Genomic DNA, 27,890 nt, shown 5'->3' on the forward strand with positions numbered 1-27,890 from the left:
CTTTTAATAAAAACCACATATAAAATTACTTTCATTATTTTATTTATTTACTTAACACTCTTGATAAAATATTTACATTGGTAGCGTTGTATGAATTATAGATGTTATAATGTCTTAAATACTTATGTTTAAAATTGACATGTTTTTAAACGGTACAAATACATAATAGGATACATCAAGACACATTTCAATATCTCGATTTAGTTGGTTTTAATTATATAATTAATAGCTAAAGTAAAAAAAATCTTTGTTTTCAGCCTAAATTTAGCACCAAAACTCTTTAGCAACCAAATATAATACACTCGTACCAATTAGAATTAGGCAATGGCAACAAAGTCTGCAACCCAACCAGTTCCACCGTTATTCAAAGTTGTTGTAAATATAATTTTAACGTAATTATCTACGCTTGTATAATCTGCGGGGGTTTCGGAACAAAAAGTAAATATCGTGTTCCCGTCTCTATTTACTAGTTGAAGATAGTTTTGATCACATACAACACCCAGATCGAATACTACAAAATGAACCATCACACGAGTTCCATGTGGAGTTTCCAACTCCCATTCACATGTACTTTTCTGTCGGTAAACTTCAGGATATAGAGGGCTCATTACTCTCCCTACCACATTATTCAGCTTGCCACCGCACCCGCGGCCTTTGTCAGTAGCAACATAATTCGAATCGAAAGTTAACATTCGTTTGTTATCTCCACCATGATTATGTAATAATAAGCTCTTGCCCGTTGAAAAAACTGCAGAGTACCGTACGGCTTCCTTTGCGAATCTAACTAAAAGTGGACTTGTTGTACTATTGCCATCAAATATATCAAGATATACGTTTTCATTATCATATTCAGGAGTAATAAACAAAAAGTAAAGAGCAACTGTGTGATGTTCAGGAGCCGTGATGAGCGTATAGCAATCTGTAGAATCTTCTGGCGTTGGATACCTAGACTTTATCCTGCCTTGTGAATCGGTGTAGTTTCTTCCACAGAAACCGGAATTAATAAATTCTATTTCAAACCCTCTATAACTTCTGCTTGATTCTGACGTTGTTTTTAAATATATTAAAATTTCACCGTATACGTATAAATCAATTGATTTTTTTATTCCACAAAACACGGAACTACTAGGTAAAGTTTGTTCATAAAAAAAAGAAACATGAAAAAAGGAATTAATTCGTGAATTCATAATAAATTCCCTTCCTATCGATGTATTTTTAAAGGGGTAAGGGTTGCTTGTTATTAACAAATAATCGTTATTACATTCATTTGTATCCGTAGAACCCGATTGCAAATCTAAATTCTTTATTGATAAACGTACAATATTGTAGCTTTCAGCGCTTAAACGATACGAGCAATATAAGTCACGTGGAACAAAACCAGAATCGTAACGTGGTGATTTCAAAGTTTGAACGTTATTTGTAACTGTAAATACACTTTGGCCACAAAGCGATTCTTTTGCTGATAATACAGCTTCAAAACCTGAACTAGCAAGTTCTCCGTCTGTGGCAAGACGAACGGACATATATTCGTAAGTTGAATGTATTTGTGGTGGTAAAGTATGACCACAATACGTGCCTATAATTATACTGTTTGGGTTTATACCGTCCCTGAACTCAACGAAATCACAGTTACACGTGCTGATTCCTAGAGCCGTCTGATTAACATTATAGCAGGAAGATACGTGGAAAGATATAAATTCAACATTAACGACATAATCATGCGGAGCTTTTATATTCCATGTACAATCTAAATAATTTTCATATACAAAACTGTTTCCTATAAGAGGTGATTTTAAGGTATGACTCGATGTAGGATTTAAATCAATTTGCCCCCCACACCCAACAGATTCCGAGTAACTGAAAATAATTTCAACTTGAAAGCCTGTATATGCAGCGCTGATGTCAGTTACCAATTGCAAAAGAGCTTCATTTCCGCTGCTATTAATTGTTGTACTCGAGTTAACATATCCACACATCAATGCAAGTCTTTGATTGTTATCGATACTCAATCCGTTATAAACTGCAATGTATTCGCTGTAGCAGTCGGAGTTACTCTCTACACCTATGTAATCAAATCTCAATACGACAATTTTATTAACCGGTGCTTGGATAATCCATGTACAATTTAAATCTCGTTCATATTTGTCAAATTTAATAACATGACTATTATTAACTTTGCCTCCACATGTATAAATAGAATAAGACAATTTAAATCCCTTTCTACTGCTATATCTATCAGTACTCAAAACCATTTGGACTTCGTCAACATTTTTTAAGGGAGGCGGAAGTTCTTGTCCACAGTATACCTGGTCAATATAGTCGTACTTACTGTGCGCTGTCAAAGTAACGTTGTCATATTCACATAGTGGATACGTACCTTCGATATCAAATGTCAAAAATTTCAATTCAATCCTATTGCCTGTTGCTGAAAATCGGTATTCGCATCTCAAGGAAGGCAAGTATCCGTTATTATAGTCTGGACTGTAGAGTATTTGTTCCTTTTCGGTGGCTTCATAAATACCGCCACAAATAGAAGACCAGCGAGCTCTAAATCCATCCAGATTTATCTCAGAGTCGGTACGGAACACAACTTTCATTTGATTGTAAGTCGAGTTATACGCCGGTGGTAATCGCCGGCCACAAAGTTTTGCAACTTCAGTATACATGTTATCCTTCCAGTCATATATAATTAACGCATCCTTAGTACAATTTGGTGTATCTTCAATTACGAAACGTTCAATAAACTGAAGAGATACTCTATTACCGATTTCTGCTTTTATTTCCCAGATGCACTCTTGATTTTTCATATAATTTTTAGGAAAGTTCGGCGATGAAAATTGACGTTCATGTTTTGTCAGTATTCCTCCACATTGACTTGTAGCAGTTTTCACAATTAATTTTAATTTAGTGTTATTCTTAGCACTTGAATGATATTCCACAAATGTATACTTATAAGATGTAATTAAAGGATTTTGTGGAAATCTATCTTTACAATAATCACCAATTATTGTTGTCAACTGCCCAGTACCTTGGCTTATTTGTATAAATTCGTTGGAGCATTCCAATTGAAATTCACCCTCTAATTTAATTTCAATCTTACTATTTGTAGGTGCGACAAGCACCCATGCACAATCTATCGAAACGTTATTATTACTTGTTAAATTCAATACATTCATAATTTCTTCGCTCACGTAGACGACACCGCCACATGGTTGTAACTTCCATTTAAGATGAAAATTCAAGTCTTTGTCCTTATTACTCACAGCTGTAAGATCCATAATGTTTGACGGAAGTCTATAAGTTTCTTCTTTATTTTCTCCACAAATAGTTCGAGTGATTGAGAGGTTTTCCATAATAATGGATTTTATAGTTAAGCGAGGATCTGAAATGCGGCAACTTTTTTTAATAGATGGAGTATTAACATTAGCTTGAATAACCATGGTATTATATTGAGAATTCAAGTTATTTTCAACATCTTCGTTACTGTAATGCCACGAACATAAGTACGAACGTTGAAGATCGGGATCTAACAATTCTCCCGTGCTACCAGTTAATTTACCTCCACACATTGCTTCATCATTTGAAGTAAATTGAGCTTGGAATCGGTGAGTTTTTGTTCCCAACGGCTTTAACCACACATAGATTCCTAAAGTACTTCCAGATGATTCGAAAACTTTATCTGCTACAGAATAATTTTTACTAGGTATTTTTTCAATCAAAGTTTGGAATTGCACATCGTTATATATTCCTATGCGATGATTCTCCAAATCAAAGTCTAAGAGTTCTAGACGTACACGTCTGTTAGAATTAGGCAGTTTAATTTTCCATTGACAAAACCTCAATGTTGTTAGTCTGGGGTAGCCTGGTGTAGTTAGGAATCCTTCTGATGTCGTAACAGTGCCACCGCAAGTGGGCCTCCAGGAACTAAACGTCAGTTTAAATCCCCTGTTATCAGAAATTTGATCCCAATCATTAGGCTTACCAATAGATAATGCGACTATTACTTGATTAGTAAAAGATTCAATAGTTGTTGAATATTCTTCTATGTCGTCGTTACAATATTCTTTTAATATAGTAACAGTATTATTAACTGGAATAGAATTTTCGCTAATGGTGAGTTTTGTAGCACAAGGTTCTATAGAGTCAGGAATATTAAAATCTTTCAGTTGAAGTTTTAAACTAAATACCGAAGGCCCAATAATATTCCATTTACAAATTGTACCATACGGTAATACAGGCATGTGTGGGTAACCCGGTGACACCAAAGTACCTTCGCTTGCCACAATGGTACCACCGCAGACATCTATAGAAATATTAGCTTTAAATCCATTTCTGGGTTCTGATAATTGCGTTGAATACTTAATATACATTATATTGTTACTCGTTTTTATTGTTCCAGGCTTATCACCACAATATCTACCTTTCACTGGAGAAATTCTTGTAGAACCCTCACGAATCTCTACAAATTCTGAAGCACAAGAATCTGATTTTTCTAAGTCAAATCTTTCAATAAAGTCTATACGTAGAATTTCACCCGGACTACCAATGAATACCCAAATACACTCTGTATAAGATGGAGGTACGGAAGGGTAATTTGGTGAAGATATGACTTCCCATTGATGATCAATATCCAATGAAGATGTAACACCACACACATTATTTAATTCTTCAAAACGTATCTTGAAATTTTTAAAAGTCCCAAAGGAATCCCTAGAAACGTGTATTACGGAACTTATAAATATGGCATTAGTAGATGAAGTTAGTTCACTCAATTTTTCATGTGCATAACCGCAATATCTTCCATCACCTAATAAAGGTGAATCTTTTGTTTCGCCATTATGTATAATAACATATGAAGAGCAATCAGAACTTGTGATATTGAAATGTTCAAATACAATTTTAACATTTCGACCAGGTCGCACTTTCAGCTTCCATTCACATCGCATCATATTCGAAAATATGTTTTGCATATCAAACCAAGTAGGTTCTATCACCCCAGAATTTAAAAGTTCACCTCCACACAATGATGAAACCTTAGCTGAAAAACCTTTTTGTGTAACAGAAGAATCTGTTTTAAATTGAACCTTCAGATAAGTGGATGCTTTTATCGACACCTTTATTACTTCATTTTCACAAACATTTTCTTTTAAAGGTGTCCACTGATCTAAAGAATTCGAAGAAAATATGTTTATTTTGTCCGAAAAACAATTTGATGTCTCTTCTAAAGAGAAATCTTGAAAGGATAATAGTAAATGACGTCCGGCTGTTGATTTGAAAACCCACACGCAATGTAAATCATTATCGTAGGGTAGAGGATAATTAGGCGAGGTGAAAGTGACACTACGTCCTGGGGCTACAATTTCAGTATGATTAAATCCACAATTAGGTTTATCACCCATTTCAATTCCTTCATCTTTATCAGCTTGCTCCCAGTGTAAATGGAAAAGAGAACCGATATTTGATTCTTCCAAATGCAATTTAATGTAAACCATACCTGAAATTGTTTTGAGAGACTTAATTTGGTTTGTGATTATTCCACACATCTCTTCTAGAAGCGGAGCTTCTTCATTATAACCATCATAAAAAGCTAAGTAATTTTGACACGTTGTCCCCTGGTTATGAATTTCCAACTTGTCAATCTGTAAAGCGATAGTTGAGGGGTTTTTTACAGTTATACGCCATGTATATTCAGCACGGCCCTCGTATATATTGGGATACAATGGTGATGTTATTTCACCTCTTGTCAATCCAAATATATTATTTCCATGTAAAAATCCATAGTGAATTAGGAAGCCGCGACTTGAATCTTTACTATCACTATGAAATTTGATATATAGTTTACTTGCAGATGTTGTGTTTGTTGGTAAAACATTTCCACAGAAAACTCCTATTAGTCTGCCGCCACCATTATCTTCACGTACTTCTAAATAATCTTCATTGCATCCTTCCGAATATTCTAAGTTGAGTTCTTCAAACGTTATGTATACTTTATTACCAGGTGATGTGCTTAAAATCCATTCACAATCAGATTCAGGAGGATATGATAGGGGATAATTTGGCGAAGCGATAGTACCTTCTTCCGAGGTTAATATTCCTCCACAAGCCGAGGATAAAGTCGTATAGTGGGCTGAAAATTTTCCTGCAATTTTACCGACGTAACTTCCAAGTTGTATGGTCATTGCACTACCATGACTTACAATCATTGGAGGGACTTTACTTCCACAGTATTCGTCGATCAAAGGCGAATCCTCACCGTCACCGTCGAGTATTCTCAGAAATGATGCTGGACACGACCTACTTGTATTTGTACCATCTAATGTATATTTAGGAATCGACATATGTGTTATAGTTAGTTTAATTTTCAAACTGGGTGTAGGAGCTAGCATGGTCCATGTACAAGTTTCATTAGATTCTTGTAAAAAATTATTATTAATTACTCCGTCAGAAGCGGCTTTAATACGAGCACCACATATCATCTCAAAAGATGCCTTGAATCCTTTCGCAGTGCCATAATCATTTGTAAGAAATTGAAGGCTAAGTTCGTTGGATTGCGATACAATTTCCGATATATTCGTCTTGGGGCAAACATGATAAGTATAATTGGAGTTCAAAATATTACTTGTTTCGTATATATTAATCTTGTCTCCACAAGATGACGAATCTTCATTGTCTTCTGAATATAAATCAAATTCTAGCATATTTAATTTTATTCGGTGGTTCTTGGGTACTATTAGCGACCAAATACAATCTAAATTATCATCATAATTTTTCGGGTAATTCTTTGAGTAAATCATACCGGAGTGTGCTATTATTTTACCACCGCACCCAGATCTAAAAGAATCAAAATGAGATCTAAAAAATACATTCCTTAGAGAAGAATTTTTAATAAATCTTACTAAAAGAACGTTAGAACTTCCTTCAACTTGTCCCAAATATCGATGGCAAATTTTTGTTATGAGAGGCGCATCGACACTCTGTCCATTGTATACCTCAATCGCGTCCACTGTGCAATTTTTATTATCGTACATATACAAGTCTGTGAAAGTTATTGTAGCGCTTGTACCTAGAGGAGTTTCTATTATCCATTCGCAGTTTATTTCAGTTTCAGCAACAGTCATTCTCTTATCCAATGACAAGGAACCAAATAGCTTTTGAATATGACCACCGCATCCATCTTTTACCCACTCCAGGCGGAAACCACTTCTAGTGAAATAACCGCCTGATTTAAATTTTATATTAAGAATATTATTTTGAACACTTATTTGTTTAGGCAAAGTAGACCCACAAAGCTTTTCTGTAACGGACGTACCATCTGTTTCGCTTATTTGTACAAAATCTGTATCGCATGTATCTACATGTGTACGAACTACATAAAAGTCTAGCCTCCTCCAGGCAAAATTTCGGTTCGTTTTAAATATGTCAAAGTGCGTAAACGTCACGTTAATTTTATTTCCTCTTGGAACTGTGATAGTCCATAGACAATTGGCATAATGAGGATAATTACTGGGATAGCCTGGACTTTCAATGACGCCGAAATTACCTGTAAGGTTACATTGACAGATAGTATTATAGTTTAGCAAAAAGCCCTTGCTACTTATATAAAAATCTGATCGAAATTTAATATAAGCATAGTTACCAGACGTTTCAATATTCCTTAAAGCTTTAGACATTTCACAGTGTTTACCTAAACTTACGGCACTTGTATCTCTACCATCGAATATTTCTACGTAGTCGTCCGTGCAATGCCGAGTCGTCTCCAAATCTAATTCAGTGAAGGAAATTCGGATTCGAGATCCGGCACTTGTGACTATTCTGTAAAAACATTCTGCATTTTCGTTGTAATTATTAGGATAATTAGGTGAAGAAATAGATCCGTTAACACTCGTGAGTGTGCCTCCGCAACCTGTTATGGTGCCATCCCATTCAATTTTAAATCCACGACCTGTTAAATAAAAATCAGAATGGAAATGCAAATACAAACTATTCGCGGCCGATATAATACGTTTTGATTTGAATTTACCACAATATTTGCCTATTAAAGGAGTTTTTTCTGTCGCTCCATTTCTTATTTCTAAGTAATCTCCAAGATCACACTTATCACGTATGGGACGTTCTAAGTCAAACTGGGATATATTTAGCTTAATTTGCTGCCCAACAGGCACAGTAATTGTCCAAATACAGTCGCGATTAGGCTCGTATACATGTGGCCATCCGGGAGAGTATATGTAGCCATGAGACTTTACTAAGAATGCACCACAGTGCGATCTTTCGTCTACAAAGGAATATGATAAAGCAAAACCACTTTCCTTGATGCTATTGTCTGATTCAAATTTTATCATGAGTCTATTAGTAGAAGAAATGAGGGCGGGTGGTATTGTATTACCACAATAACGACCAAGTAAACTGCGCTGATTGTCATCATCTACTTCATATAATTCTACAAAGTCACTGGTGCACGATGGTCTAATTTGATTTTCTAATCTGAATCTATCCCACGTAAGCTTAATATGCATTCCTTCAGGCGCAATTACCATCCAAGTACAAGATTGATCATTTTTGTAAGTCGTGTCTGCATCCGATGGGTGACTTATTACCCCTGTAGTATCTCTGTGAATTCCGCCACATTCAGTATCTATTGTTGTATAGTTAGCATAAAAACCGATACCTGTTATGCTCATATCGGACTTAAATCGTATATACATAATGTTAAATGTTGAAGTTTGAACTGGAGGTAAGTGTTCCGACCCACAAAATCTGCCAAGTAATGTAGAGTTGATGTCAGGCCCGTCTCTAATTTCAACATTATCGTATTGGCAATCAGAGTAACTGTTATTTTCTATATTGAAATCTTGGAATGTTAACTGTATTGCTTTCCCTGGTACAGCATTAATTATATATTCACAAACTTTATTTTCCGGGTAACTGAATGGATATCCCGGCGACTTTATGATGCCACTATCTCCATATAATTGTTTGTGACAAATAGATTCATAAGTTATTTTGAAACCTTCTGAAGTCATTGTATGATCAGATTTAAATATAATAAATAACGTATTTGATGATGAGGTATATGATTTCGGATGTGATGTACCACAAAATTTACCAACGAAACGAGAATCACTAGACGGTCCATCATAAATCTTAACATAATCATACTTGCAGCGAAACGAATTCTCTAGCGAAAAAGAAACAAAATTAATACGAATTTTTGTGTCTTCACTGATTTTAATTTTGTATTCACATTTTAAATTACTGATATATTTACCGTTGTAAGTAGGTGACGTTATCTCACCTCTGTCCCCAGTAAAATATCCACCACAGCCTGGTATACCTTCAACTGGGGCGTAAGCAATTTGGAAACCGAAACCAGAATTATAAGCATCAGAATGGAAATGTATTAAAAGTTCTGAACCAGCTGATTGCAGTGGAGCAGGTTGAGTTGAGTTACAATATTTTTCTAAAAGGGGATCTCTGATGTGCCCGCCGTCATATATGGCTAGAAAGTCAAAACTGCAGTTAACATGTGATTCAATATCTAGAGCGAAAAAATGTAATTGTATTCTTTTCCCAATCGCAGTAGTTAGATGCCAGTAGCAATCTCTATTCGGTGGATATTTACCTGGTGAACCCGGTGAGCTAATATGACCATGGGTACTGGCATCGATTTCACCCCCGCATACTGGGTTTACACTGGTCCAATGTAAAGCAAAACCTTCCTTAGCAATACTTTGGTCTGAACGAAACCAGAAATATAAATTATTATGACTAGATACGATAGTTCCTCCTTTAGGGAATTGACTACCACAAAATCTCCCAATTAACTGACTAGCTGAGCTTCTACCATCATGTATTTGTAAGAAGTCATAAAGACAATCGGGACTCGATTCTAAATTAAATTTACTAAATGTTACATTTATAACTTTTTCTGGTATGGTATGAATAACCCATGCACATCGAGCATTATGACTGTAGGTAGCATTACTTAGGGGATATATAATGCTACCTTCTTCGTGATTCAATACACCACCACAAAGAGTTGCGTGTGACTGGCACAAGTCTCCAGAATATAAAGCGGTACACTCACACCTGAAACCCCCAGGTGAATTTTCGTCTAAGCGGCAGCTACCTCCATTTTGACAAGGATTACTTTGACATAAATTTTCCGGATTTTCACAGTGCACGCCGTTGAAACCTTTTTGGCATATGCATGTATAGCCAGTTCTAATTGAATGACAGTACCCATGCTCACCACACGGATTGTCTTTACATTGTAGAGTTATATTACCTGAGTTTGGAACGTAGCAGCCATGAACACCGATACCATCTCCATACATTCCATCCGGACAGACGCAGTGTCCCATCGTCCCAGTGAAACTGAACTGGCTTTCGACACAACGCGCAGACGGATGGCATCCACCATTATTTATACTACAGGAACCTCTCCAGGTGCAAGTAACGCCATCACCCTGGTATCCCATTGGACAGGGACCACAAATTCTTGATCCAATTGTATTATGACAAGTGACGAAAGGAGTAATACTGCAACCCCCATTAGGTAAAGTGAGGCACTCGTCGATGTCGTAGCAGACATACCCATTACCTTCAAAACCTGGTGGACAAGTACCGCATCGAAAAGAACCTGGAAGGTTTATGCATTCGACCCTGGGATTTACAGAACACCGGGCACCTTGTTCACATTCATTAACATCTGTAAGGCAAGCAATTCCTGTCCCATTCGTCGTCCAACCTTGATCACAGATGCACTTGATGCCATCTCCGGAGTTTACAGTTAAACAAGTACCATGCCCACACATCTCGAAATCACCGCCGGAGCAATCTTTAGCTTTCCTCGTACAATGAAGACCAAACCATCCTGTTCTACAAAGACATTCGTAAGATCCTGGTCTATTAATACAAGTTGCACCATTCTGGCAGCCCAAGTCTGTACCGGCGAAGTTGCGGCATTCATTCACATCGTCTTCGCATTTTGGTCCCTCCCAATTTGATGGACAAAGACAATGATAACCTGTTACCAAGTTTAGACAAGTTCCACCGTGTCTACATGGATTAGATTCACAATTGTTAACCCTTCTACTCATTTGTGTCCTGAGTAAGGAAACTCTATTATTAAGTCGATTTATTTTTTTTGAAAGTAACGTTATGTTAACAAGTAAGTCGGCTGACAACGGAGTATTTTGATTTTCAAGTCTGTGCAAGCGTTCAGATATGCGATTTATATCTTGAAGATCATTTTCGAATTCACTGCCGGCTGCTTGTTGATATGGTTCTGGAGCAGAAGTAGTATTAATATTAAGGACATTCAAGCCACCTAAGTATACTGTGGACTTGGGTCCGTTGCGTCGTAAATATATGTTTTTATTGTATGCTGGTTCTAAAATTAGATCACCATTAGATGTTTTTATTTTAGGTCTTTCTTGATGAACTTCACATTGTATAAGCACATTGCAAAAACTTATTATAAACAAGAAGCATATCACTATCCACAACATGTTCCCCGCGCGTACCACTCCCAACAAGAGTTTCTACTGACTGTCGCCTGCAAATGTCAGTACATTATGAGTAAATTTAACAAAGGGGGGCGTTATTTTTGTTAAACGCCCCTATCTTATATTACAAGTATTAAATAAAAAATCATATTTCGTAAACCAGATGTTCTACATTAACTTATCGTGTGTAATTAAATTACACGTATATAATCTTATTTTTATTACTTATAGACATATATATGAAGCTTGTGAATATTACAAGAAGAAATATGACCATTGTGAATTCTTCAGTCTACCTAAATTGTAATTATCAACAAATGTTTGTTTTTTTTTAAGACCTGTCTTATTGTACGGATCTGAATGTTGGGCCACCAAGGTTTCGGATGAAAGAAGATTGCATGTAGCTGAGATACGTATGCTAAGATGGATGTGTGGTGTGACAAGAAAAGATAAAGTTAAGAATGTGCATATCAGAGGAAGTTTGAAAGTAGCGCCAGTTATCGAGAAATTGAGGAGCAGAAGGTTAGCGTGGTTTGGACATGTTATGCGGAGGGTTGATAATCATATAAACAAAAAAGTAATGAGATTGAATGTGGATGGCTATAAAGGTAGAGGAAGACCAAAGAAAGTATGGATGGATTGTGTGAAAGAGGATATGCGTAAGAAGGGGATAAATTCATATATGACGGCTGATAGAGATGTATGGAGGAGTAGTACATACTATGCCGACCCTCCATAGGGATGAGGACAGGTTGATGATGATGATGTTTGTTTTTTTTAACTGTCAAGAAAAATCTAAAAATCTGACTACGCCCCTTTGTTAGTTTACATTTGACAGATATCTGCAACAAACTTTCCCAGTAGTATTTTATTTCGCACGTTATCTGACGCCGTATGGGTATGACACTCACACATAATGAGAGAGAGACACTCAGAGAGTATTAGTTCAACTATTAACCGTGGGTTCCTGATACCAAAATATCAGTTTAAAACATCTACTATTTTGTCAAAGGACTTAGGTTCCTTCAAGAAGCGAGCGTATCACCATCTAAAAGGCCGGCAACGCATCCGCGATTCCTCTGGTATTGCAGATGTCCATGGGCGTCGATGAACACCTTGTTGTTCCCGCTGCTCGTTTGCCGCCTTCACTTATAAAAAATAAATAAATAAAAGGTAATAACAGGGCCGACGGTAAGTTTTACACAGAGGTTTTTGATTATTTGCGATGAGCGCATTCGTAACGTCATCGTCAAAATATGTCTTTGTATGAGAATAATCGGGTGTACTTTATCAATGACGTTAAAAAAACGTTTACACCAGTATTCGGGCTAGGTCCTCTGATAGTTCCTGATTTCGACTTCTACCAAGCAATAGAGTTAATTTTTTGTTTAAAATAATGAGTATAAAATAATGATTTCCAATCTATAACAATCCCAATTATGTAACAAAATTCCCCTACTTGATAATTCTTTACTGTCATTAGTAACGATATACCTATTTGTATAATGAATTTTTTAAAAAATTTTACAGTTATTAAACTAAATTTCATTAATAACATCGACACTTGACAAACTGCACTGATTCTTGTTCGTTACAATATGCTTTCATGTATGCATGCATATAATGTGCTTTCTTGTTAATCTTGCCTTTTCATCTAATCGAAATTGTTCAGTGCAGAACACAAACATTCTGCCAGAGAGGTGGCATACTAGCCACGAACACCTTTGCCATTTTTTGTAAAGTAAAAATGTAAGTAGTAACAGTGAATCGCACCGGAGTAGTGAACAACGGGATGTTGTAGTTATTATAGTTTGATGCATTTTGTAATGTAAATTTCTAAATATTATTGTTATAAGTATTTAACAACGGAATAAAGTATTTTCAGTATGGGTTCTTAATTGTATTACAGATACTAAAGGCTAATCTTAGAAAGTCATTAATTCCAAAAAGCTTGTCTATGGAATTAATTTTGAAGTTTTAAAAAGTTCTTGGAGAAAAAGTCTCTAATTTAGAAACAAACATTCCAGGACGGATATTTTTGAAGCTACATAAATCAAAGGTATTTTAGAAGCAAGCTCTTTATTATTATCAGCATTGAAGTCAAGTCGAGACAACAGCCATAGTAGTTTTCTGGGCAAGTTGCACGGGGGCGAAGATTTATTGCATGACAAGCGTTTTATTTATTGCATATTTAAATGAATATTGGGGATGTCGCCGTGGCGCATTATATGACACATTATATTGTAAGACTTGTTTTGTGCTTCTCTTTATATGAAGTTTAGTTAGGGTCATCGACACAATTGTTTTTTGTACGTTTGGGCAGACAGAAGGTTCATCATTAGCATCAGCCCACTATACGTCCCCACTGAAGGGTTCGGAGCCTACCTTCGCAAATATGTATGTACAGGTTGCATCACGATGTTTTCAATCACCGTAAGAAAGTCGCACAGATGTGATGTAAATCTAAATTCGAAAAACACATTGGTACATGGCGGGATTCGGACCCAGGACCTGCAGATTACAAGTCAAATGTTTAACCCTTGAGCCACGGACTCTCTATACGCGACTGAAAGTAAAATAACCAAAATCGTTTTTAATTACATTGTAAATGCTTATATTTGTCAATGGGGCGTAACCTTACGCTTATAAAATACATCTATCTTTATAGAGTTGTTACTTCCTGCTTTAAAGTGAGAACACATGTTACAAAATAATACAATACAGCCTACGCAGATTATGTCAATGTCTTCATGCTAAGAACACATTGCCTTGTAGAGTTGTCCAACTAGATATTTAAATGTCAATTGCATCAGAATGTGACACTCGAAAAATACTTGGTCTTCCGTTGTTTACCCCCTTACATGTCAGTAAGATAAAAACTTCTATTAAAAGATTCAGAAAATAACAATAGCAGAAAGATATTACACTCCTACAATAAAATTGTTAGCAAATATGAATAGCTGTAAATTGCGGAAAGAATTTAATTACTATAAAATTAATAACTTTTTAAAAATTTGTTATTATAGCTCCGCGTTCAAATCACGCTACCTCTCGGATTGGACGCGCTCCGGGGACGTCCCGACTCCCGACAATCCGCCCGACTGCGCGCCCGTCTCAATTCCCCGCACCGGCAGTGACCCACGAGCCATAAAACGAGTAACACGCGCGTACGCATCCTGACGGGACGCCGCCGAAGCCTAACTACATAGATGGTGTAAGATATTTTAACGCAGAAAGCAAAGAACAGCGTGTTTATAGGCCTTTGTCCAGATGCTAACAAATCAAAATTGACTTTACACATTGAGCCTAATATTTTTGAATGTATGACCGTCATCAAAAACTGTCAGAAGATTCGGTGTTACAATAATTAAACTGCGCAAGCACTCCTGCAACCTTGGCCGTGCAATCTCGGAATAGATGTATTATTTCTACAGCTTAAGCATATCACTAAGGATACAGGATACTTATCATGTATCACTTACCAAGCAGTAGCTTCGTATGGCATAATAGCTGAGAGGAACGGACGGCAAAGGGATCGAGTATTCTAAGTGGACAGGGGATTAAGTTGACGTGTTCCACTAACAACGGACCTCTTTGCTGTTAATTGGTAAGACGACTACCTACATGCTCGATAAACTCCATCAACTTATTGCTAATATAATTCAATAGGGCCTAAGATTTGTTTTGCGATTATTATTATTTTTTTTCACCATAACTACATAACCCATTAAATCTTACTAATATTATAAATGCGAATGTTTAGATGGATGGATGATTGTTTGATCTACGGAACGGCTAAACGGATCTTGATGACTATTGGCTACTTGTTATGTGTCCCCCAAAGATTGCCACGATGTTCCCCCAAAGATCGCCACGATGATCGGTCCTGTGCCACCCGCATCCATGATACATGATAGTTCAGACATAAAAATAAAGAAAAATATTTTCCATTCTTATGCGTCCCCTACTCCGCAATATCAACTTCCCCTTCCCATCATTTGCTTATAAAGGTCGTAGCACACTTACACGACTCTGCTCCCACCCGGCAAAAAGAGTATAAATCAAATATGGGCTGAGTCGTTTAAGTGTGCTACGACCTTAAGGGTTAGGGAAAGAGGAGTAAAATTAGGCCAGTGGTACGCACTCTCATGAGACGAAACGCGAAATGCTTCCACTTCACGCCTGTTATTTGTGTGATCGTGGTATATCACTGGTCGAACTCGACATTTCGTGCAACAGATGTTGGTGTTGATGGTTGGTTGTTTTACTGTTTTTAAATGATTGAAAACTTTAAATTAAAACCACATATAAAATTACATTCATTATTTTATTTATTTACTTAACACTCTTGATAAAATATTTACATTGTTAGTGTTGTATGAATTATAGAAGTTATAATGTCTTAAATACTTATGTTTTAAATTGACATGTTTTTAAACGGTACAAATACATAATATGATACATCAAGACACACATTTCAATATTTCGATTTCATTGGTTTTTATTATATAATTAATAGCTAAAGTAAAAAAAAACTTACTACTACCTATTATTATAAAACTACTTATAAGTAAGAAAATTAGGTTGAAAACTTTAGCAACTAGATATAATATGCCAATTAGAATTAGGCAATGGCAACAAAGTCTGCAACCCAACCAGTTCCACCGTTATTCATAGTTGTTGTAAATATAATTTTAACGTAATTATCTACGCTTGTATAATCTGCGGGGGTTTCAGAACAAAAAGTAGATATCGTGTTCCCGTCTCTATTTACTAGTTGAAGATAGTTTTGATCGCATACAACACCCAGATCGAATACTTCAAAATGGACCATCACACGAGTTCCATGTGGAGTTTCCAACTCCCATTCACATGTACTTTTCTGTCGGTAAACTTCCGGATATAAAGGGCTCATAACTATCCCTACCACATTATTCAGCTTGCCACCGCACCCGCGGCCTTTGTCAGTAGCAACATAGTTCGAATCGAATGTTAACATTCTATTGTTATCTCCGCCGTGATTATGTAATAATAAGCTCCTGCCCGTTGAAAAAACTGCAGAGTTACCTACGACTTCCTTTGCGAACCTAATTAAAAGTGGACTAGTTGTACTATTGCCATCAAATATATCAAGATATACCTTTTCATTATCATAGTCCGGAGAAATAAAGAAAAAGTAAAGAGCAACTGTGTGATGTTCAGGAGCCGTGATGAGCGTATAGCAATCTTTAGACTCCTCTGTCGTTGGATACGTAGACTTTATCCTGCCTTGTGAATCGGTGTAATTTCTTCCACAGAAACCGGAATTAATAAATTCTATTTCAAACCCTCTATAACTTCTGCTTGATTCCGATGTTGTTTTTAAATATATTAAAATTTCACCGTTTACATATAAATCAATGGATTTTTTTACTCCACAAAATACCGAACTACTAGGAAAAGTTTGTTCATAAAAACTTGAAACATCAAAAAAGGAATTAACTTGTGGACTCAGAATAAATTCCCTTCCTATAGATGTATTATTAAAGGGGTAAGGGTTGCTTGTTATTAACAAATAATCGTTATTACATTCATTTGTATCCGTAGAACCCGATTGCAAATCTAAATTCTTTATTGATAGACGTACTGTAGTGTATCTTTCAGCGCTTAAACGATACGAGCAATGTAAGTCACGTGGAACAAAACCAGAATCGTAACGTGGTGATTTCAACGTTTGAACGTTATTTGTAACTGTAAATACACTTTGGCCACAAAGCGATTCTTTTGCTGATAATACAGCTTCAAAACCTGAACTAGCAAGTTCTCCGTCTGTGGCAAGACGAACAGACATATATTCGTAAGTTGAATGTATTTGTGGTGGTAAAGTATGACCACAATACGTGCCTATAATTATACTGTTTGGGTTTATTCCGTCCCTGAACTCAACGAAATCACAGTTACACGTGCTGATTCCTAGAGCCGTCTGATTAACATTATAGCAGGAAGATACGTGGAAAGATATAAATTCCACATTAACGACATAATCATGCGGAGCTTTTATATTCCATGTACAATCTAAATAATTTTCATATACAAAACTGTTTCCTATAAGAGGTGATTTTAAGGTATGACTTGATGTAGGATTTAAATCAATTTGCCCCCCACACCCAGCAGATTCCGAGTAACTGAAAATAATTTCAACTTGAAAGCCTGTATATGTAACGCTGCTGTCGGTTACGAATTGTAAAAGAACTTCATTTCCGCTGCTCTTAATTATTGTACTCGAGTTAACATGTCCACATATCAATGCAAGTCGTTTATTGTTATCGATACTCAATCCGTTATAAACTGCAATGTAATCGTTGTAGCAATCGGGATTACTCTCTAGATCGATGTAATCAAATCTTAATACGACAATTTTATTAACAGGAGCTTGGATAATCCATGTACAATTTAAATCTTGTTCATATTTGTCAAATTTAATAACATGACTATTATTACTAACTTTGCCTCCACAAGTAAAAATAGAATAAGACAATTTAAATCCCTTTCTACTGCTATATCTATCAGTACTCAAAACCATTTGGACTTCGTCAACATTTTTTAAGGGAGGCGGAAGTTCTTGTCCACAGTATACCTGGTAAACATAGTCGTACTTACTGTGCGCTGTCAAAGTAACGTTGTCATATTCACATAGTGGATACGTACCTTCGATATCAAATGTTAAAAATTTCAATTCAATCCTATTGCCTGTTGCTGAAAATCGGTATTCGCATCTCAAAGAAGGCAAGTATCCGTTATTATAGCCTGGACTGTAGAGTATTTGTTCCTTTTCGGTGGCTTCATAAAGACCGCCACAAATAGAAGACCAGTGAGCTCTAAATCCATCCAGATTTATCTCAGAATCGGTACGGAACACAACTTTCATTTGATTGTAAGTCGAGTTATACGCCGGTGGTAATCGCCGGCCACAAAGTTTTGTAACTTCAGTATACATGTTATCCTTCCAGTCATATATAATTAACGCATCCTTCGTACAATTTGGTGTATCTTCAATTACAAAACGTTCAATAAACTGAAGAGATACTCTATTACCAATTTCTGCTTTTATTTCCCAGATGCACTCTTGATTTTTCATATAATTTTTAGGAAAGTTCGGCGATGAAAATTGACGTTCATGTTTTGTCAGTATTCCTCCACATTGACTTGTAGCAGTTTTCACAATTAATTTTAATTTAGTGTTATTCTTAGCACTTGAATGATATTCCACAAATGTATACTTATAAGCTGTAACTAAAGGATTTTGTGGAATCCTATCTTTACAATAGTCACCAATTATTGTTGTCAACTGCCCAGTACCTTGGCTGATTTGTATAAATTCGTTGGAGCATTCCAATTGAAATTCACCCTCTAATTTAATTTCAATCTTACTATTTGTAGGTGCGACAAGTACCCATGCACAATCTATCGAAACGTTATAATTACTTGTTAAATTCAATACATTTATTATTTCTTCGCTCACGTAGACGACACCGCCACAAGGTTGTAACTTCCATTTCAGATGAAAATTCAAGTCTTTGTCCTTATTTCTCACAGCTGTAATATCCATGATGTTTGACGGAAGTCTATAAGTTTCTTCTTTATTTCCTCCACAAATAGTTCGAGTGAGTGAGAGGTTTTCCATAATAATAGATTTTATAGTTAAACGAGGCTCGGAAAAGCGGCAACTTTTTTTAATTGATGGATTATTAACAATAGCTTGAATAACCATGGTATTATATTGAGAATTCAAGTTATTTTCAACATCTTCGTAACTGTAATGCCACGAGCATAAGTACGAACGTTGAAGATCGGGATCCAACAATTCTCCCGTGCTACCAGTTAATTTACCTCCACACATTGCTTCATCATTTGAAGTAAATTGAGCTTTGAATCGGTGAGTTTTTGTTCCCAACGGCTTTAACCACACATAGATTCCTAAAGTACTTCCAGATGATTCGAAAACTTTATCTGCTACAGAATAATTTTTACTAGGTATTTTTTCAATCAGAGTTTGGAATTGCACATCATTATATATTCCTATGCGATGATTCTCCAAATCGAAATCTAAGAGTTCTAGACGTACACGTCTGTTAGAATTAGGCAGTTTAATTTTCCATTGACAAAACCTCAATGTTGTTAGTCTGGGGTAGCCTGGTGTAGTTAGGAATCCTTCTGATGTCGTAACAGTGCCACCGCAAGTGGGCCTCCAGGAACTAAACGTCAGTTTAAATCCCCTGTTATCAGAAATTTGATCCCAATCATTAGGCTTACCAATAGATAATGCAACTATAACTTGATTAGTAAAAGATTCAATAGGTGTTGAATATTCTTCTATGTCGTCGTTACAATATTCTTTTAATATAGTAACAGTATTATTAACTGGAATAGAATTTTCGCTAATGGTAAGTTTTGTAGCACAAGGTTCTACAGAGTCAGGGACATTAAAATCTTTCAGTTGAAGTTTTAAACTAAATACCGAAGGCCCAATGATGTTCCATTTACAAATTGTACCATACGGTAATACAGGCATGTGTGGGTAACCCGGTGACACCAAAGTACCTTCGCTTGCCACAATGGTACCACCGCAGACATCTATAGAAATATTAGCTTTAAATCCATTTCTGGGTTCTGATAATTGCGTTGAATACTTAATATACATTATATTGTTACTCGTTTTTATTGTTCCAGGCTTATCACCACAATATCTACCTTTCACTGGAGAAATTCTTGTAGAACCCTCACGAATCTCTATGTATTCTGAAGCACAAGAATCTGATTTTTCTAAGTCAAATCTTTCAATAAAGTCGATACGTAGAATTTCACCCGGAGGACCAATGAATACCCAAATACACTCTGTATAAGATGGAGGTACGGAAGGGTAATTTGGTGAAGATATGACTTCCCATTGATGATCAATATCCAACGAAGATGTAACACCACACACAACATTTAATTCTTCAAAACGTATCTTAAAATTTTTAAAAGTCCCAAAGGAATCCCTAGAAACGTGTATTACGGAACTTATAAATATGGCATTACTAGATGAAGTCATGTCACTCAATTTTTCATGTGCATAACCGCAATATCTTCCATCACCTAATAAAGGCGAATCTTTTGTTTCGCCATTATGTATAATAACATATGAAGAGCAATCGGAACTTGTGATATTAAAATTTTCAAATACAATTTTTATATTTCGCCCAGGTCGCACTTTCAGCTTCCATTCACATTGTATCATATGCGAAAATATGTTTTGCATATCAATCCAAGTCGGCTCTATCACCCCAGAATTTAAAAGTTCACCTCCACACATTGATGAAACCTTAGCTGAAAAACCTTTTTGAGTAACCGAAGAATCTGTTTTAAATTGAACCTTCAGATAAGTGGATGCTTTCATCGACACCTTTATTACTTCATTTTCACAAACATTTTCTTTTAAAGGAGTCCATTGATCAAGAGAATTTGAAGAAAATATGTTTACTTTGTCTGCAAAACAATTTGGTGACTCTTCTAAAGAGAAATCATGAAAGGATAATGATAAGTGACGTCCGACTGTTGATTTGAAAACCCACACGCAATGTAAATCATTATCGTAGGGTAGAGGATAATTAGGCGAGGTGAAAGTGACACTACGTCCTGGGGCTACAATTTCAGTATGATTAAATCCACAATTAGGTTTATCACCCATTTCAATTCCTTCATCTTTATCAGCTTGCTCCCAGTGTAAATGGAAAAGAGAACCGATATTTGATTCTTCCAAATGCAATTTAATGTAAACCATACCTGAAATTGTTTTGAGAGACTTAATTTGGTTTGTGATTATTCCACATATCTCTTCTAGAAGCGGAGCTTCTTCATTATAACCATCATAAAAAGCTAAGTAATTTTGACACGTTGTCCCCTGGTTATGAATTTCCAACTTGTCAATCTGTAAAGCGATAGTTGAAGGGTTTTTTACCGTTATACGCCATGTATATTCAGCACGGCCCTCGTATATATTGGGATACAAGGGTGATGTTATTTCACCTCTTGTCAATCCAAATATATTATTTCCATGTAAAAATCCATAGTGAATTAGGAAGCCGCGACTTGAATCTTTACTATCACTATGAAATTTGATATATAGTTTGCTTGCAGATGTTGTGTTTGTTGGTAAAACATTTCCACAGAAAACTCCTATTAGTCTGCCGCCACCATTATCTTCACGTACTTCTAAATAATCTTCATTGCATCCTACCGAATATTCTAAGTTGAGCTCTTCAAACGTTATGTATACTTTATTACCAGGTGATGTGCTTAAAATCCATTCACAATCAGAATCAGGAGGATATGATAGGGGATAATTTGGCGAAGCGATAGTACCTTCCTCCGAGGTTAATATTCCTCCACAAGCCGAGGATAAAGTCGTATAGTGGGCTGAAAATTTTCCTGCAATTTTACCGACGTAACTTCCAAGTTGTATGGTCATTGCACTACCATGACTTACAATCATTGGAGGGACTTTATTTCCACAGTATTCATCGATCAAAGGCGAATCCTCACCGTCACCATCGAGTATTCTCAGAAATGATGCTGGACACGACCTACTTGTATTTGTACCATCTAATGTATATTTAGGAATCGACATATGTGTTATAGTTAGTTTAATTTTCAAACTGGGTGTAGGAGCTAGCAAGGTCCATGTACAAGTTTCATTAGATTCTTGTAAAAAATTATTATTAATTACTCCGTCAGAAGCGGCTTTAATACGAGCACCACATATCATCTCAAAAGATGCCTTGAATCCTTTCGCAGTGCCATAATCATTTGTAAGAAATTGAAGGCTAAGTTCGTTGGATTGCGATACAATTTCCGATATGTTCGTCTTGGGGCAAACATGATAAGTATAATTGGAGTTCAAAATATTACTTGTTTCGTATATATTAATCTTGTCTCCACAAGATGACGAATCTTCATTGTCTTCTGAATATAAATCAAATTCTAGCATATTTAATTTTATTCGGTGGTTCTTGGGTACTATTAGCGACCAAATACAATCTAAATTATCATCATAATTTTTGGGGTAATTCTTTGAGTAAATCATACCGGAGTGTGCTATTATTTTACCACCGCACCCAGATCTAAAAGAATCAAAATGAGATCTAAAAAATACATTCCTTAGAGAAGAATTTTTAATAAATCTTACTAAAAGAACGTTAGAACTTCCTTCAACTTGTCCCAAATATCGATGGCAAATTTTTGTTATGAGAGGCGCATCGACACTCTGTCCATTGTATACCTCAATCGCGTCCACTGTGCAATTTTTATTATCGTACATATACAAGTCTGTGAAAGTTATTGTAGCGCTTGTACCTAGAGGAGTTTCTATTATCCATTCGCAGTTTATTTCAGTTTCAGCAACAGTCATTCTCTTATCCAATGACAAGGAACCAAATAGCTTTTGAATATGACCACCGCATCCATCTTTTACCCACTCCAGGCGGAAACCACTTCTAGTGAAATAACCGCCTGATTTAAATTTTATATTAAGAATATTATTTTGAACATTTATTTGTTTAGGCAATGTAGACCCACAAAGCTTTTCTGTGACGGACGTACCATCTGTTTCGCTTATTTGTACAAAATCTGTATCGCATGTATCTACATGTGTACGAACTACATAAAAGTCTAGCCTCCTCCAGGCAAAATTTCGGTTCGTTTTAAATATGTCAAAGTGCGTAAACGTCACGTTAATTTTATTTCCTCTTGGAACTGTGATAGTCCATAGACAATTGGCATAATGAGGATAATTACTGGGATAGCCTGGACTTTCAATGACGCCGAAATTACCTGTAAGGTTACATTGACAGATAGTATTATAGTTTAGCAAAAAGCCCTTGCTACTTATATAAAAATCTGATCGAAATTTAATATAAGCATAGTTACCAGACGTTTCAATATTCCTTAAAGCTTTAGACATTTCACAGTGTTTACCTAAACTTACGGCACTTGTATCTCTACCATCGAATATTTCTACGTAGTCGTCCGTGCATTGCCGAGTCGTCTCCAAATCTAATTCAGTGAAGGAAATTCGGATTCGAGATCCGGCACTTGTGACTATTCTGTAAAAACATTCTGCATTTTCGTTGTAATTATTAGGATAATTAGGTGAAGAAATAGATCCGTTAACACTCGTGAGTGTGCCTCCGCAACCTGTTATGGTGCCATCCCATTCAATTTTAAAGCCACGACCTGTTAAATAAAAATCAGAATGGAAATGCAAATACAAACTATTCGCGGCCGATATAATACGTTTTGATTTGAATTTACCACAATATTTGCCTATTAAAGGAGTTTTTTCTGTCGCTCCATTTCTTATTTCTAAGTAATCTCCAAGATCACACTTATCACGTATGGGACGTTCTAAGTCAAACTGGGATATATTTAGCTTAATTTGCTGCCCAACAGGCACAGTAATTGTCCAAATACAGTCGCGATTAGGCTCGTATACATGTGGCCATCCGGGAGAGTATATGTAGCCATGAGACTTTACTAAGAATGCACCACAGTGCGATCTTTCGTCTACAAAGGAATATGATAAAGCAAAACCACTTTCCTTGATGCTATTGTCTGATTCAAATTTTATCATGAGTCTATTAGTAGAAGAAATGAGGGCGGGTGGTATTGTATTACCACAATAACGACCAAGTAAACTGCGCTGATTGTCATCATCTACTTCATATAATTCTACAAAGTCACTGGTGCACGATGGTCTAATTTGATTTTCTAATCTGAATCTATCCCACGTAAGCTTAATATGCATTCCTTCAGGCGCAATTACCATCCAAGTACAAGATTGATCATTTTTGTATGTCGTGTCTGCATCCGATGGGTGACTTATTACCCCTGTAGTATCTCTGTGAATTCCGCCACATTCAGTATCTATTGTTGTGTAGTTAGCATAAAAACCAATACCTGTTATGCTCATATCGGACTTAAATCGTATATACATAATGTTAAATGTTGAAGTTTGAACTGGAGGTAAGTGTTCCGACCCACAAAATCTGCCAAGTAATGTAGAGTTGATGTCAGGCCCGTCTCTAATTTCAACATTATCGTATTGGCAATCAGAGTAACTGTTATTTTCTATATTGAAATCTTGGAATGTTAACTGTATTGCTTTTCCTGGTACAGCATTTATTATATATTCACAAACTTTATTTTCCGGATAACTGAATGGATATCCCGGCGACTTTATGATGCCACTATCTCCATATAATTGTTTGTGACAAATAGATTCATAAGTTATTTTGAAACCTTCTGAAGTCATTGTATGATCAGATTTAAATATAATAAATAACGTATTTGATGATGAGGTATATGATTTCGGATGTGATGTACCACAAAATTTACCAACGAAACGAGAATCACTAGACGGTCCATCATAAATCTTAACATAATCATACTTGCAGCGAAACGAATTCTCTAGCGAAAAAGTAACAAAATTAATACGAATTTTTGTGTCTTCACTGATTTTAATTTTGTATTCACATTTTAAATTACTGATATATTTACCGTTGTAAGTAGGTGACGTTATCTCACCTCTGTCCCCAGTAAAATATCCACCACAGCCTGGTATACCTTCAACTGGGGCGTAAGCAATTTGGAAACCGAAACCAGAATTATAAGCATCAGAATGGAAATGAATTAAAAGTTCTGAACCAGCTGATTGCAGTGGAGCAGGTTGAGTTGAGTTACAATATTTTTCTAAAAGGGGATCTCTGATGTGCCCGCCGTCATATATGGCTAGAAAGTCAAAACTGCAGTTAACATGTGATTCAATATCTAGAGCGAAAAAATGTAATTGTATTCTTTTCCCAATCGCAGTGGTTAGATGCCAGTAGCAATCTCTATTCGGTGGATATTTACCGGGTGAACCCGGTGAGCTAATATGACCATGGGTACTGGCATCGATTTCACCCCCACATACTGGGTTTACACTAGTCCAATGTAAAGCAAAACCTTCCTTAGCAATACTTTGGTCTGAACGAAACCAGAAATATAAATTATTATGACTAGATACGATAGTTCCTCCTTTAGGGAATTGACTACCACAAAATCTCCCAATTAACTGACTAGCTGAGCTTCTACCATCATGTATTTGTAAGAAGTCATAAAGACAATCGGGACTAGATTCTAAATTAAATTTACTAAATGTTACATTTATAACTTTTTCTGGTATGGTATGAATAACCCATGCACATCGAGCATTATGACTGTAGGTAGCATTACTTAGGGGATATATAATGCTACCTTCTTCGTGATTCAATACACCACCACAAAGAGTTGCATGTGACTGGCACAAATCTCCAGAATATAAAGCGGTACACTCACACCTGAAACCCCCAGGTGAATTTTCGTCTAAGCGGCAGCTACCTCCATTTTGACAAGGATTACTTTGACATAAATTTTCCGGATTTTCACAGTGCACGCCGTTGAAACCTTTTTGGCATATGCATGTATAGCCAGTTCTAACTGAATGACAGTACCCATGCTCACCACACGGATTGTCTTTACATTGTAAAGTTATATTACCTGAGTTTGGAACGTAGCAGCCATGAACACCGATACCATCTCCATACATTCCATCCGGACAGACGCAGTGTCCCATCGTCCCAGTGAAACTGAACCGGCTTTCGACACAACGCGCAGACGGATGGCAACCACCATTATTTATATTACAGGAACCTCTCCAGGTGCAAGTAACGCCATCACCCTGGTATCCCATTGGACAGGGACCACAAATTCTTGATCCAATTGTATTATGACAAGTGACGAAAGGAGTAATACTGCAACCCCCATTAGGTAAAGTGAGGCACTCGTCGATGTCGTAGCAGACATATCCATTACCTTCAAAACCTGGTGGACAACTACCGCATCGAAAAGAACCTGGAAGGTTTATGCATTCGACTCTGGGATTTACAGAACACCGGGCACCTTGTTCACATTCATTAACATCTGTAAGGCAAGCAATTCCTGTCCCATTCGTCGTCCAACCTTGATCACAGATGCACTTGATGCCATCTCCGGAGGTTACAGTTAAACAAGTACCATGCCCACACATCTCGAAATCACCGCCGGAGCAATCTTTAGCTTTCCTCGTACAATGAAGACCAAACCATCCTGTTCTACAAAGACATTCGTAAGATCCTGGTCTATTAATACAAGTTGCACCATTCTGGCAGCCCAAGTCTGTACCGGCGAAGCTGCGGCATTCATTCACATCGTCTTCGCATTTTGGTCCCTCCCAATTTGATGGACAAAGACAATGATAACCTGTTACCAAGTTTAGACAAGTTCCACCGTGTCGACATGGATTAGACTCACAATTGTTAACCCTTCTACTCATTTGTGTCCTGAGTAAGGAAACTCTATTATTAAGTCGATTTATTTTTCTTGAAAGTAACGTTATGTTAATAAGCAAGTCGGCTGACAACGGCGTATTTTGATTTTCGAGTCTGTGTAAGCGTTCAGATATGCCATTTATATCTTGAAGATCATTTTCGAATTCACTGCCGGATGCTTGTTGATATGATCCTGGAGCAGAAGTAGTATTAATATTAAGGACATTCAAGCCACCTAAGTATACTGAGGACTTGGGTCCATTGCGTCGTAAATATATGTTTTTGTTGAATGCTGGTTCTAAAATTAGATCACCATTAGATGTTTTTATTTTAGGTCTTTCTTGATGAACTTCACATTGTATAAGCACATTGTAAAAACTTATTATAAACAAGAACCGTATCACTATCCACAACATGTTCCTCGCGCGTACCACTCCCAATAAGAGTTTCTACTGACTGTGGTCTGCGAATAATGTGATATTATGAGTAAATTTAACAAAGGGGGCGTTATTTTTGTTAAACGCCCCTATCTCATATTACAATATAAACCAGATGTTCTTCATTAACTTATCGTGTGTAGTTAAATTACACGTTATATTTAATCGTATGTTTATTACTTATAGACACAAATATATAGGTATATATGGCTGAAGCTTGTCAATAACATAAGAAGAAATATTACCTTCGCGAGTTCTTCAGTCTATCTAAAATGTAATTATCAACAAATGTCTGTCTTTTGTAACTCTAAAGAAAAATCTAAATGAGTACGCCCCTTTCTCAGTTTACATTTGACAGATGTCCACAGCAAACTCCCAGTAGTATTTTATTTCGAACGTTATCTGACGCCGCCGTATGCGGCCATCGACACTCACACATAATGCTTGGGGAGTATAACGATTACGAGTAGTTCAACTTCTTACCGTGGGCTTCTGATACCAAAATCTCGGTTTAAAACATCGTCTATTTTGTCAAAAGTAAT

At 36.4% G+C, this 27,890-nt stretch overlaps 1 protein-coding gene across 1 annotated transcript; it reads right to left on the reverse strand.

Annotated features, from left to right (window-relative positions):
• Positions 1-193: 193 nt before the first annotated feature.
• Positions 194-27,366, reverse strand: LOC106710616. Its single transcript, XM_045678047.1, has 2 exons — positions 16,147-27,366; positions 194-11,543 (listed from the first exon to the last, which is right to left on the reverse strand). The coding sequence occupies exons 1-2, from the start codon at positions 27,325-27,327 to the stop codon at positions 318-320; spliced, it is 22,407 nt and encodes a 7,468-aa protein (XP_045534003.1). The 5' UTR covers positions 27,328-27,366; the 3' UTR covers positions 194-317.
• Between the last annotated feature and the right edge of the window lie 524 nt (positions 27,367-27,890).

Source organism: Papilio machaon, chromosome 5 (genome assembly GCF_912999745.1).
Source record: "Papilio machaon chromosome 5, ilPapMach1.1, whole genome shotgun sequence".
Lineage (NCBI taxonomy): Eukaryota > Metazoa > Arthropoda > Insecta > Lepidoptera > Papilionidae > Papilio > Papilio machaon.